We start from the raw sequence: 14,253 nt of genomic DNA, 5'->3' as shown, positions 1-14,253 counted from the left end.
TCAATTAATCACAGTATTATGTCATAAAACATTAGTGTAGAATAAAATAAAAATAATAATTTAAAATATTAACATAGTTCTAATTTTATCTCATTTATAAGAAAGCATACTTTATTTTTATTTCAGTTCACATGTATAAATTTATCTATACAGTATATGTGGATTTCAAATATTAAAATATCTGTCTATAAATTCTAAAAAGCTTGAACAAAAGTACGATTTGGAGAGATAGGCTTTTACTACCACTATAATTTTCCTTAAATGTATTAAAAAAAGCCATCTGAAGTTACTCTTTTGACTTTATCATATCATATACTCTTAGGAGTATATGGTTATTCTCTCTAATTCTTCACAAAAAGAACACTGCTGGATCTGTTGTATCACATTGACTGGTAAATGATGCTACATTTCTTTTTCCCCAGTTCCAAAAATGTCCTGCTCACACTAGGACATCTCTTCAAAAACCCCTTAACCTCTGTCATCTTTATGTTTCCAGGTTGAAAATTTTATTTCCATCACAAAACAAAAAGAAATATATTAATTCCTCTCAGCCACCAAATGTCAAGTGAAGACATAACTCACCTTTTAAATACAGATTTATACCCATTTTTGTTTAAGAGACCATTAGAGATATTAACTCTATAATTATGACTATGGTGATGCCACAATGGTTAGGACAGGGGTCGGGAAACTTTTTGGCTGAGAAAGCCAAAAACGCCACATATTTTAAAATGTAATTCCATGAGAGCCATACAATGACCTGTGTATGTTGTGCATTATCCAATAAAAATTTGGTGTTGTCCCGGAGGACAGCTGTGATTGGCTCCAACCACTGCAATCATGAACATGAGCAGTAGGAAATGAATGGGCTGTAATATATGAGAATGTTTTATATTTTTAACATTATTATTATTTTTTTTATTAAAGATTTGTCTGCCAGCCAGATGCATCCATCAAAATAGACACATCTGGCTCGCAAGCCATAGGTTCCCAACCCCTGGGTTAGGAGTTCAAATTCTATAGAGGTATTTTTATTTATATTGGAAACTCAAATTACATCTCCTTAGCATTTCTAAAATTGCTTAGTACCTTCATCCAATTTTGATGTTGTCAATATAGACAATGTCCTGTTGTGTATAATGAAAGACTCTCAAACACTGCAAAAACGACTTATCGAGGCTGACTACTAATTTTCTTTTCCTGTCATTATTAACTAGTCAGACATAAGGGTCCATGTATGAACTTTTTAATGGATATTTTCCACAATGTGGTTTAGCCGCAATTTTTTTCTTAGAACATCCTTGACAACCACACTTTATATAATATTAAAATTTCTTCTTTAAAAATTTAGTTATCCCTTTTTTATATGTTTACATTTTACCACATTGTGTCAGAAATGTATTTCTTACATACTCACCCATTTACAACTTTTAAAATGCTATACAGTCAGCAAAGTTCATGTTATAACAAGAATTAAATATTTCCTCAACACATCTATAGCCTTTGTATAATATAATGTTATACAAAGTTATTGCATACTTACCTTCAACCAAAACAAAAGCTGTCTATGTCTTTGTCTACCAGCTATAAAGAGAATGCTATGAGGTTATCAAGGATTCATCATGATCAACCTGTAAAGCCTCTAGATCGAGCCGTCTTCTGGATCGAGTTCGTCATGCGTCACAAAGGAGCCAAACACCTGCGGCCAGCTGCTCACAACCTCACCTGGGTCCAGTACCACTCTCTGGATGTGATTGGGTTCCTGCTGGCCTGTGTAGCAACTGCTATATATTTGCTCACAAAGTGTTGTTTAATTTTTTGTCAAATATTTAGTAAAACAGGAAAGAAAAAAAAGAAGGAATAGGTCATTCTAAGGTTATTAAAAGCCTGAATGAACAATCCTATTCAGTTTAGCCACAATGAACTTAATGAAAATATATCTTCTTTATGTTTTTAAAATTTTCATTCCTCTACCTTAGCCTACAGATAAAGCCTAAATGTTAGTAACTAGTGAGCATGCCCCATCTTCCTTTGTCTTTTCCCAGATAGATTTACCACCTTCCTCTCTTTTTCCTAATACAGGAACACTAATAATTGTATGTATATTCTTTGCATAATATCAAATTTTTCTTTACCTTTAACTCTAAGTGATATGCTGAGTAATAACATGCTAAGTGCAAGGAAACATACAAAATGTGAGCTGATTTGATGGATGTAGGGGATACAGAAGAAAAAAAATTAACATTTTTTTTAGAACATATAATTTAGGAAAATATAATAGATTAATATAAGAATAGTATTAAGTTTTTTATATATAAAAATAATCCCTCTATTTGACTATGGTCTGGGGTCTGAGCATGAATTGATAATAACTGTAATGGCATATCACACTAAGATAGATCTACAATTTCTGTTGCACACATACATAATCATGGTTTATGTTTCACTTTTAGTCAACAAGTATTCTTGCGTACCCTTTAATGCAAGAGTCTGGCTACTGCCTTCAAACAAAAGAAATCAATTAAGTCATTTTTTTCCCTCAAAGACAGAGAATTTAACAATATGTTAAAGGTACACAGATCACTTTTAGAGAATAACAATAATAAGTAGAGAAAAAAATAGTAATTTTATGAAAATTTTAATTAACAGTACAATTAATAAATTTAAAGTTATATGTCAATTTATTATTTTTAAAAATCACTAATGCTTATAATCTATAATCAGTAAAACCAAAGGTTAGTTTTCTGTCAAAAAACATTTACTTGGAATGTAAGATCATTATATTATTTTTCAGTTTTTATCATTTACAAATTTAAATTTATCAAATAATTGTTATGCCAAGAAAATAAGATATTAGCAGATCTTCTTGAATAAAAATGTTACAGTAAATATCAAGGCAAAAAACTAATTGAAAGTAAACATTAATATTTGAATCAGCTTTGCATTAGTTTAACAAATAAATAAAAGACTGAACTTTCTTTACTTTTTATAAACTTAATGACATGTCTAACTAAAGGTTTCATTTTAGTGTTTGATGTGTAATTAAAGAGATAAATGACATTCATTGGCTTACTGACAATTTTTAAATTCTTATTCATTTCAATATGGTATATTAAGAATTACTTCCAATATAAAAATAACTGTATCATGAAAGCATATAAGTATATATTTCCTTCTTGAATATATTCACTGCTAAAATCTCAAATAAATTCTACTACTTTTTTGTGAAGGCTGCAAATGTATTTATTATAAGTTAACATTTCTAAAAGGTGATTTGTATTGATGTATTTTGATTTTAATACTTTTATTAATTCTTCCTTTTCCTGAATATCATCAGAAGCCAGCAGGCAAAAATTCCTGGGTGATACCTACTTCATTAATTAGTGTAACTGTAACACATACTTTAAAAAGATCTTTCATAGTTTTTCTTTATCAGTCATTCATAAAATTGTTCCAAGAAGGAAACTCTCAATCCTAACAAAGCAGAAACCATGTGATATCAAAGAGTACTTTGCACAATTCTTACATCCTTAGAACATAGAGATGCTCAGGAGCCTGGATTTAATACTTTTACTTACTTTGTTCCATGGGCCCTTTATCCTATGGCAGCATCTCTGCTGGTCAGGGTTCTTTACTGGGCAAGACGATTCAAATCTTCGTCCATTCCAAATCAATGTGATAACATATACAGTCTGAATGATTTGCCACAGCATTCTATTGATCCTTACTATTAATAAACAGCAATCTAGTTTATCTTTTTTATTTTGTATCAATCACCACAGTCAGGAGAGGAACACCTTCTTCCACTGAATTCAAAAACAGGAGCTCAAAATAATCAAGCAGCACTCGAAGTTCTAATCTGAGTAAATCATGGTCATATCTCAAGGCTGAATCATTCGTTTCTTGAAAAATGCAACCTCAATACTGCCTGACTCCAAGTTGCAGTAATGAAAAGCAAAGTTGTCTAAGGGAAATGGTGAAGCATATTTGTTAGGGAATCTACTCTCTTCCAATCCCTTGAACTCTGAACCCATGTACTCAAACTAAAATACTGAAGGCATATATCAGGCCTTGATTTCAAGCATTCTGCATCTTGCAATAATACAGCAGCTAAAATACACAGGGGATTATCTCAGCTAAAACCCTGAAATGCTTCATTAGCTAATAGGAAACTTGGTAAAATCAGCAAAGTGCATGGATATTAGATTTTGTTGCATTTCTTTGGCTATAAATATATATCTTGATCATTCACATGCTGATATCAATACCATGATTTTTACCAGGACTTCATGACCATAGTTTCTCAGGCTGTCAAAAATGCTACAGAGAGTGTGTATGAGGGGGGAGATATTTGTTATTTGAAAATTTAATTACTTCTGTGGAGAAAACTGATGCATCCTGTAGGATGGAAGGTGAGCAATGCAACTTTTCACTTTCTGGCTGGCTAGATCCCTAAGAAGTGGTGCCACACTGAGAAGGAGGTGGGAGGATATCTTCTATTAACAGAGAGAGTATATAACAGCTGAAACAAACAGATAAGCCTTAGTGAGGTGAATTCAATGTTGTACGTTCATGTATAGTTTCCATCCCACTCTGCATTGCTCTTCTATACATAAGTTTTATAATCAAATTCTGGAAAGTGGAAAAAATAGTGGCATACACAGAACTACTCCTCCAGAACACCTTATTATTGAGACAGGTGTCTGCAGCACTTGGTTTCTGGAGGAAATTCCCATTAGATATGAAAATCTTCATAATTTAAGCAAATTCAAATCAGGTTTATCTACATAATTCTACTCTAGGTATTCTTGTCTTTAATCTTTCCCCTAATTCTTTCCACATCTTTGACCAACCAATCAATCCATTAGTGAATGACCATGGGTCTGTAGATCTGTAAAAGCAAACCAGTACCTTATAATTCCATCAACATTTGTTTTACAAAGTATAAAGTGGTAATAGCTTCATTTAAATAAAAATATATAACTTTCACATAAATTTAAATTTTAGTTATTATTTTTATCGACTTATTTTTGGTACTGACATTTGAGTTAAAATCAATTATTTTCTAATATCAATATAACAATATCTACGTTCTTTCGTTAAGTACACATATGACATATTTTTCATATATTTACTTTAAATGTGTGTTTTCTTAGACTATAACAAGACTTTTATAAATTAACTGTTAATATGTACTTTCTAAACAAAATTTTTCTTTGCTTCTGTGTAATGAAAACTACTATAGTTCATTTTTAATATTTTTATACACTTTCTGTTTTCTAATTATATTTCCCCATTTTGCTTATCCTCCTTAAACTAATGAGATGTTTGTTTTGTTTTGATTTTGTTGTGCTTTCAATTTTTTTTCTTCTAAGTATTTAGAAGTTACCCACTGTACTAATATTTAGATGTGCCTTTTTTAACCAGTACATATATGAATTTTTATAATCTAATATAGGTTTTACATCTTTCACTTGAGAATATTTATCCAGTCATATTTGCTAGGATAACTGACATATTTTGTTTTTATGGTCATTTTATAATTCTAATTCTCTGGCTTTTTTCAGTTCTTCTTAATTTTTGCTTTTTAAATGTGTTTTTAACAACTACTTGAAATTTTTATTATTTTTTATGAAGTCCTTTCATTTAATTTCTTTTCCTTCCAATGGTAAGGCTTTTAAACATATATCTATTTTTTTAGTGGCAGATTTTTAAAATTCAAGAAGATAGTTTATTTACTATATTAGTTAATAACATAAGAGTGAGCAATAATATTATGACCATGCAACATTCAAGCTTGTGTCTATAGGTTTGAATTGGTTCAGTTTTCTTTGTTTATGACCTTTGCTTTCAATCTTAGTCCTTGGATGGTCTCATCCAGTTAAATGGTTTTAATTTTTATTTGTATGACAATGACTATGAAATTTACCTTTCTTATGTTTATCTCTACTGTACTACAGACTTATACCTGTATGTCTAATAGCAATCTCCTCATCTATGTTAGGATGTTCACATGTAGTTTAAACATTTAATATTTGAAAGTAAGCTCCTGCTCTTACCCCATCCAAACAAGTTCTCCTTAAATTATCCCTATTTCAGTTAAAAATCAACTCAGTTCTTCCAGGTACTCAGGAAAAACTACTGGGTTTATTTTTTATCTGTCTATTTTTCTGTTACAATTTTTTTATAATATCTGTCAGCATTACCTCACAATACACAGTGACACAAAAGTAGATTTATAGTTGTTCATATGAAAAATAATACAATAATTAATAATGCAAAAATTAACTGTTTTGCATACTAGAAGGCTGGTGGTTGTGGCCATGCAGATTGGAATTGAATTCAGACAAGGATAAAGAAACTGTGGAGCCAGAAAGTGGTGAGCCATACCAATTTATTGGTTGCTCGCAAAGACAGGCAAGCCAAAAGAAGAAAGAAAAATAAAACAAAGGAAAACCTGCTTTTCCCAGTGGAGGAAACAATGCACCTTGCTGTGGTGGGGGCTCGATCTGCTCTCATGGCCCCTGAGGAGAAGCCCTTATCCTTACAATAATGCTGTCACATGCTCAGGCGCTCATTTCACAAAGTACTTGCAGCCAGTAAACCAGAGAGAAGGCCTAACAGCTGTTTTTCCCACACAAACTCACAACTGTAAGCCTACTTTTGCCACACCCTGTATATCCAAAATCTGTATCCTACCCTTCACCTCATGGGCTTTTCTTGGTTAAAAGTACCTTTGTCTCTTACTTGGATTAAAATAATAGACGTAGCATTATCAGCCTCAGTAAAACAAGAGGCAAACTATCTTGCTACATGTTGCACAGAAGTGTATTTCTAATATAAATGTCTTAAGAAAGGAAGCTCTACGGAAGAATTCATCCAGGTATGAAGGCACCAATTATCTCATTCCTTCAGTGTCCCTTCATCACTTAAGATGTTGTTCTTGTCCATTTACTTAGGTAAACACAGCTATAATCTAGCTCTAGATATTAAGGAAGTGAAGAACAAATATTTTCTTGTTCAAGTTATGTGATCAAGATACCATACATAAGTTGCTCGCCTGCTTTGCAAGAACTCAATAATATGGCAACACCTAAAAAGCCTAGAAAAAGTTATCTATAGATAGATATCCAGCTACCTGGTGTTTGCAATGTTAGTAATTGCTAACCACTGAAACTCCCTCTGCCCTTGCCTTTTACTTCATTTGCAGTAAAATATTTGATGCATCTGTTCAGGTTAATTCTTTATAATTAAAACAATCTCATTTAAATTTATAATGTGATCTTAGAAATACAATCATGAAATAAAAATAATCACACTTGATATGTGAAAATAAATAAGCTATTGATTATTAACTATTTTATAGATTGGTACATTGTATTTATAACTCAATGGTATATGAATAACTAAAGGAAATAATTATTAGTCACTTATACTTCACTCTTTTGATCCACAATACCTCAGGTCTGACATTTCAAATAAACTAATATAATAATTAACTTTTGTAAGCTTTCATTTAATTTCATTCTCTTTTACTGGATATGCTCATATTTATTATTGTGAACCACTCCTTTAAACATAAAATTTTGAATCATGCTCAAAGCTCAGTCATTTCTAAAATGTGGCCTAACTGTCCTGAATATCAAAATCACCTATGGGTTTGATAGGCAAGGGAGAATGTGAAGCCTAAAACAAGGAACCTAGAGGATGTAAACACATTGTCGAGGCAGCTGTGAGATGTGATTCTCATCAGTTGCTAACCCTATCATACTGTCTTCAGAAAAACTTTCTTATCAAATTAAAAGCACAGAACTGTATGACCTCAGACATAACATTTTCAACACTAAAATGTGATGACTTGGGATGCATTTCACAGCAACTTTGATTAAATTCTTAAAAAGAAAAAAATTCTCATCTGAATTTCCTCTTTAGTTTAGTTGCAAAGGACTTGAGTGTGTGTGTGAGAGTGTGTGTGTATGTGTGTATAAATGTTTGACTTGATAGTTTGCAAATAGTTAATCCTAAAATTAATACCTACTATACATTCCCCTTCAAGAAACATAAAAGCAGTATGGGCTGACCTGTAGTGGCACAGTCAATAAAGTGTCAACCTGGAACTATGAGGTTGTGGGTTTGTCACCCTGGGCTTGCCCAGTCAAGGCCCGTAGAAGCAACTACTATGATTTGATGGTTCCTGCTCTTACCTTCCTTTTCTCTCTCTCTCTCTCCCTGTCTCTTCTCTCTCTAAAATCAGTAAATAAAATATTTATAAGATAAATAAAATAAAGGCAGTATGAGAGTTGTAGCTGTACATATGTCCCTCCCATTGCAAAAGGGTGATCATGGAAGTGAAATACTACTATAAGTATTTTTAAATACAGTGGCCCATCAATAGATATGACGAGATTTGACTCAGGAGGATGCAATAGACCAATTTTCAAAAAGCTTTCAAGCATATGAGTCAACCAGAGACTGTAGCAAAATGAAAACAGGGATACATCCATGACTGCACTGAAAAATCATTGATGATGATTGTTGCAAATATGGTGGGACTAATTTATCATTTTCAACTTAATTTGGGAAAAATGAGCTTTAAATTCATCAGTTGTTTGGAGTGGTGATTAAATTCTTAGTTGACTTTCTTACAGTGAAAATACACTAACATGTAACTGGTTTTTTTCTATTTTCCTCTGTCTTATTTTATCTTACTTTCTCTTTCTCTCTCATATTATTTTCTCCTTCCTTATTTCCTTTATTTCTTTCTTCCTGCTTTCTTTCATTCCTCCCTCTTTTTCCCTTTCTACTATTATTTAATGCCTTCTTTCAATTTACATCTATAAGATAATTATTCTAGAGGACTTAAACTTATTTTTAATACCTTTAACAATAAGTTAATGGTAAATTTTCTTCACGTTAACTTATATGCTAATTTGGTCCACTTAAACTTCTTTTGTTTTCTTTAGGAAGACCCACTGCATTATGTTAGACTTGAAAAAGGTATAAATTTGACTAATCAGAACATACTGGGATATTACATTCTTCACTATCTATTTTTTAGCCTGTTGGAAGATTGCACTGCAAACCCACCAAAATCTTATTTAAGGTTGGCCTATTACAGTGGAATTTTTATATCCCTTATGACATAACACCTGATAACTCCTTTAAAAAATACAACCTCAATACAATGAACACATGGTGAAAATTTTGGTTTGCAACTCCAAAACCATTCTCCATTCCTCAGGAGATCTTCTAAGTGAAATTAGCTCATATGGACATAACATTGCTATGCTTAGCTGAAGCATGACATGAATGAAGTGGTATTTAAAAATGCACATGAAGTTAAAGTACAGATAACGGATTGTAGGCAGAGGGAGACTGCTTAGTACTCCTGACAAACATAGATCCAAACAAAAGTATTTACCATTATGATAAAGAGAGAAAGATACTTTCATGAGACATTTTGGTGTAAATTCAAAGGTTTGGTAAGGAAAGAGAAGGAATTAAGGTAAACTACTGGATTTCTATCTTGTGTATTTATTTGAATATTGATGATGGCTTTTACTGAAATAAAAAACAATTTGAAGGGACTATTTAAACTAATTGAATTTATTGTGATGACATTGATTAGCAAATCTATAGAGGTTTCAAGTGTACAGCTCAATAAAACACCATCTGCACCTGCCTTGTGCATTGTGCACCCTCCACTCCAAGCAAAATCTCTTTCTGTCCACGTTTTCCCCTCCCTTGCCCTCCTCCACCTACCCGTCTCCCCTTTCCCTCTGACCATCACCACACTGTTGTCTGTGTCTATGTATATATGTTTTTTGGCTAATCCATTCACTTTCTTCATTCAGTCGCCCCAACCTCTCCCCTCTGACAGCTGGCAGTCTGACCCATGTGTCTGTGTTTTTATTTGTTCATCAGTTTATTTTGTTAAGTAGATTTCACATATTGGTTTTGTTTGTTTGTTTGTTTTTTAAATCAGGGTACATATATTCAAAGAAAACATATCCAGGTTATCTTGTCATTCAATTATGTTGCATACCCATCACTCAAAGTCAGATTGTCCTCTGTCACCTTCTATCTAGTTTTCTTTGTGCCCCTCCCCCTCCCCCTCTCCCTCCTTCCCTCCCCCTGCCCCCCATAACGACCACACTCTTGTCCATGTCTCTTAGTCTTGTTTTTATGTCCCACCAATGTGTGGAATCCTGCAGTTCTTGTTTTTTTTTTTGATTTACTTATTTCACTTCGTATAATGTTATCAAGATCACACCATTTTGTTGTAAGTGATCCGATGTCATCATTTCTTATGGCTGAATAGTATACCATGGTGTATATGTGCCACATCTTCTTTATCCAGTCTTCTATTTTTTTTACAATGATTAAAGCCTTTAAGCAAACTCTTGGCCAATACAGCAATAATCCATAAAAGAGTAGTGTCCTTAACAAGTTCACCAAGTCCAAGTTGGCCCCAACACCATGCCAAGTCCCTGATAAATGCAACCCAAACCAGTTCAGGGTCTCATCTCTCCAGGCAGAGGAAAACAGAACCTCCATCTCCACACATGCTACAGATGGTTTTTCCAGTCTACCTGAATCATTACCAGCTAGAAGCAGTGGTCATTGGGACTTGGACGTGAACTGCAAAGTATAGAATTGTGACAACAATTCCAGTGCCATGTGGACTTTTCCTGGATGTGGACTTTTCCTGGACTCATGCTCCTTGGGACAGCTCCTCACATATTGTTTTTTTATGACTGGTTTATTTTACTTAACATAATAATCTCCAGGTCCAGCCATGCTGTTGCAAAAGGTAAGATTTCCTTCTTTTTTTATGGCTGCACAGTATTCCATTGTGTAAACATACCACATTTTATCCACTCATCTACTCATGGATACTTGGATTGCTTTTCAGGTCTTGGTTATTGTGAATAATGCTGGCTGTTGTAATGAACATAAGGGTGCAAATAGTCTTTCAAATTAAAAACAATATATTAAGATAAATATGTTCTTTCAGATTTATTCACTTCAAGAAATCAAAACAATATTTAGGTGGAAAATATTAGAAATCACTTGGAATATGGTCAATTATATTTTAATAACTATGTATGGTGTGAGATGAGTACTAGAATTATAGGGTGACCACTTAGTAAATTCTATAAATGTCTAATCCCTATGTTGAGAATATGAAACTAATATACTGTATGTCAACTGTAATGGCCAAATAGAAAAATTATTTTTAAAAAGAAGTAACTTGGATAATACAAGGTCTCAATCTCAGCAAACAGCAAAAGAAATAAATTAAGGGTCAACCGCATAAAGAAAACCATGAAAACGAGTGGCCCAAACATTGGGTTAGTCCTTTACCAGCATGACGCTAGATTTTTTTTGACGTAATAAAGAAAATTGTATAACACATTCAAAGAAATTTGGAGTGTTAGGGATTTTTAAAGAAAACAGTACTAAGAAGGAAAAGCCATGTGTGGGGTGTGTGTGTGTGTGGGGGGGTGTTAACAATACTGTATTAGCAATCAATAAGAACCGAGCAGAGAGACCACTTTCACTTGGGTCATAGGACTATGAGCAAAATCCCTTCTAAGAATGTTGCAAGGTACTTGGTGTTTCCAGGAGAGCTCTTGATTTCTGTTTATGGTAACATGTATACTGATGTTCGAAATTTCATTCAAGATTCTAAATATCCTTTCATTCCAATCAAGTTATAGCTACAATCTAATCTCTGCTGAGAGATGTTAGTATAAGAGATAATGCATCAATATTTATTAGACATAGACAATGAGTTTTTCCTAGATAATCTCCCAATGTTATATCATCTTTATTCTTTATTCTAATTTTTCACACATGTACAGACACAAACCACACAATGAACAACATTTTTCAGATACCTGACCTAAGTGATGCAAGATGGAAAAGAAATTGTTTTTTTTTTGTTGTATAATCAAAGTACCACTTTATTAAACAAGTTCTTTGACACAATACGAACATTAATATAATTACAATTGTAAAAAATTTTTAACAAGGATAGACTGATTTTTCAGATTTCCAAATTAGAGTCAAATGTACATTTACACATAATTATCTTTTCATGAAGCTGAAAAAGGAATGGTATAAAATATGGTAGCCCCTTTATTTTTGCTGATCAACAGTTTATTAGAAAAACAGCTGCAGGTTTGTTATCTAAGGTCTGAGACAGTACAAGTGTCAAAGTTGTCATGAATTCACTTGTAAACAACTTTATGCCTGAACATCAGCCAGTTCTGGAGGTAGTGGAGTTTTAAAATGGCTGCTCTCAAGGTGCTGCTTGAAGGGCTCAGGGTCTGGCTTTGTGTCCTACGGACAGTGCAGGTATATATGAAGGTAGTGTGACAGGAGGCACATCTTTTTGTCCAACTAGCTTCTTTTTTTTCCCTTTTTTTTAAATTCAGTGAAGAGGAGGGGAGGCAGAGACACACTCTCTAATGCTCCCTAAGAAGATCCTCCCCCAAGCCAAGTAAGAGACAATGCTCTGCCCAAATGGGGCGTTGCTCCGTTGCTTAGTAACTGCGTTCTACCTTGGAAGCCAGGAGCCATCCTGGGCGCTGGGAGGGGAGGGAGGGGCGAGGGCGAGGGCGGGTGAAGAAGCAGATGATCGCTTTTCCTGTGTGCCCTGACTAGTAAATGAACCCGGGACATCCACAAGCCGGGAAAACGCTCTACCACTGAGCCCACGGGCCAGGGCCACAACTAACTATGATATTTTGACACTTTTGAGCTGAGATTGAATCTTCTCCTGTCCACGAGTCACAGCCAGTCAGACCCGACAGTCTTGGGTCAGAGAGACCGAGCAGCTCAAAGGGACCAGGGAAGTGGGCGGAGGGAGAGGAAAAGGAGCGCCCCAGCCCGTCTGGGCTCCTCACCCCGGGGAGGGTAAAGGGAGACCCGGGAGCTCCGCCCCGCCTCGCGCCGGCCAGGCCAGTGTCCTGGAGGGCCACTATGCCTCGTGCCCACGCTTGCTGCGGGCTCTCCCAGTCGCTGGGCTGCTCCTCCAAAAAGTTGTTCTCTTCCTCAAAAGTTCATCTATTAATAAAAAGTTCATGCAGTGTGAGTACACATCATGAATTACAGTTCTTCCGGAAAACTTGGATATAGTAGGAGGTACAAACCGTTTATTGAGTGTGCTAATGTAAAAAGAAGCACATTAACGTATATTATTTTTAAGTTCTATTTATTGATGTTAAAAAGAGAAGGAGAGGGGAAAGAAGAAGCGAGGAAACCATTGCTTTGTTGTTCCACTTATTTATGAATTTATTAGTTGATTCTTGTATGTGCCCTAAGGGGGAGACCCCCAACGTGGCATATTGGGCTGACGCTCTAAACTAGCGGAGCTATCCCGTCCAAGGCTGATGTTTATTTTTGTGTATTATTAATATAAAAGGGCAGGTGGATGAGTAGACAGACGAATGATTCCCCACTTCAGATCTTGAAACATGATCATCTGCTTAAATCTGAATATCCAAGGGCTGTATAAACATTTCTGTATACCTGTCTTACTAAATCAGTCCCATCAGGAAAGAAAAAATCTGATAGATCAAATTGATTCTTAAACCTGCTGTTAATCTTGCATATAATATTTTATCTAATGGTATTATCAGCCTTTTGAGCTTTTAGGCAGAAATCATATTTCTTTACAATCGTATATATTATCTTCTTCAGTCTCAGATCTAATCACTAATCACAAATTTCAACTGCATTCCTCACATTTATTATTTTCTGTCCATGTTTCAGGCTGTTATGATGCCATGTTTAAGTTACTAATACACATTTTTAATCACTTTTCCTTCTTTTTGAACTCTTGCTTTTGTATACCATTCCATGTTTAGCAGCCAGAATGGTTTGCTAAAGGAAAAAAATTGATCTTCTGATAGCCCTTTTTTAAAATTTGAGTAAATAAATTTTGTCTAAAAATTAAAATTACAATCATTCAAGACTATCTATTTTCTCCTATTTCAATCTAACTTTCTTCTATAACCTTCTGCACTGCCCATAACTTTCTGTGATCTGTGCCCACTGGAATGCTTTCCGTACACCCATGAATTTTTCTCACTCCTCTATTCATTGTGAAATCTGCCTTCTGCCACCCTCTGCTCGCACAGTACCAGCACTTTCATCCCACAGTACATGTCATCTATCTTACCGAAGTTGTTTCCAATTATTCCCCCAGAGGACTGTGGGGTTTTTTTGTTTATTTGTTTGTTT

At 34.3% G+C, this 14,253-nt stretch overlaps 1 protein-coding gene across 4 annotated transcripts in view; it reads left to right on the top strand.

Annotated features, from left to right (window-relative positions):
• The window catches only part of LOC136405425 (UDP-glucuronosyltransferase 2A2), a 66,257-nt gene extending 63,025 nt beyond the window's left edge, over window positions 1-3,232 (top strand). For all 4 annotated transcript variants that reach the window (XM_066384821.1, XM_066384822.1, XM_066384819.1 and 1 more), the window contains one exon: window positions 1,585-3,232. In XM_066384821.1, coding sequence (XP_066240918.1) covers window positions 1,585-1,864 — 280 coding nt within the window. In that variant the 3' untranslated portion in view covers window positions 1,865-3,232. The remainder of the gene's footprint in view (window positions 1-1,584) is intronic.
• Window positions 3,233-14,253: the final 11,021 nt, after the last annotated feature.

Source organism: Saccopteryx leptura, chromosome 5 (genome assembly GCF_036850995.1).
Source record: "Saccopteryx leptura isolate mSacLep1 chromosome 5, mSacLep1_pri_phased_curated, whole genome shotgun sequence".
Classification (NCBI taxonomy): domain Eukaryota; kingdom Metazoa; phylum Chordata; class Mammalia; order Chiroptera; family Emballonuridae; genus Saccopteryx; species Saccopteryx leptura.
Note: the sequence above shows the minus strand (reverse complement) of the source record. Positions and strands in the feature narration are given on the sequence as shown.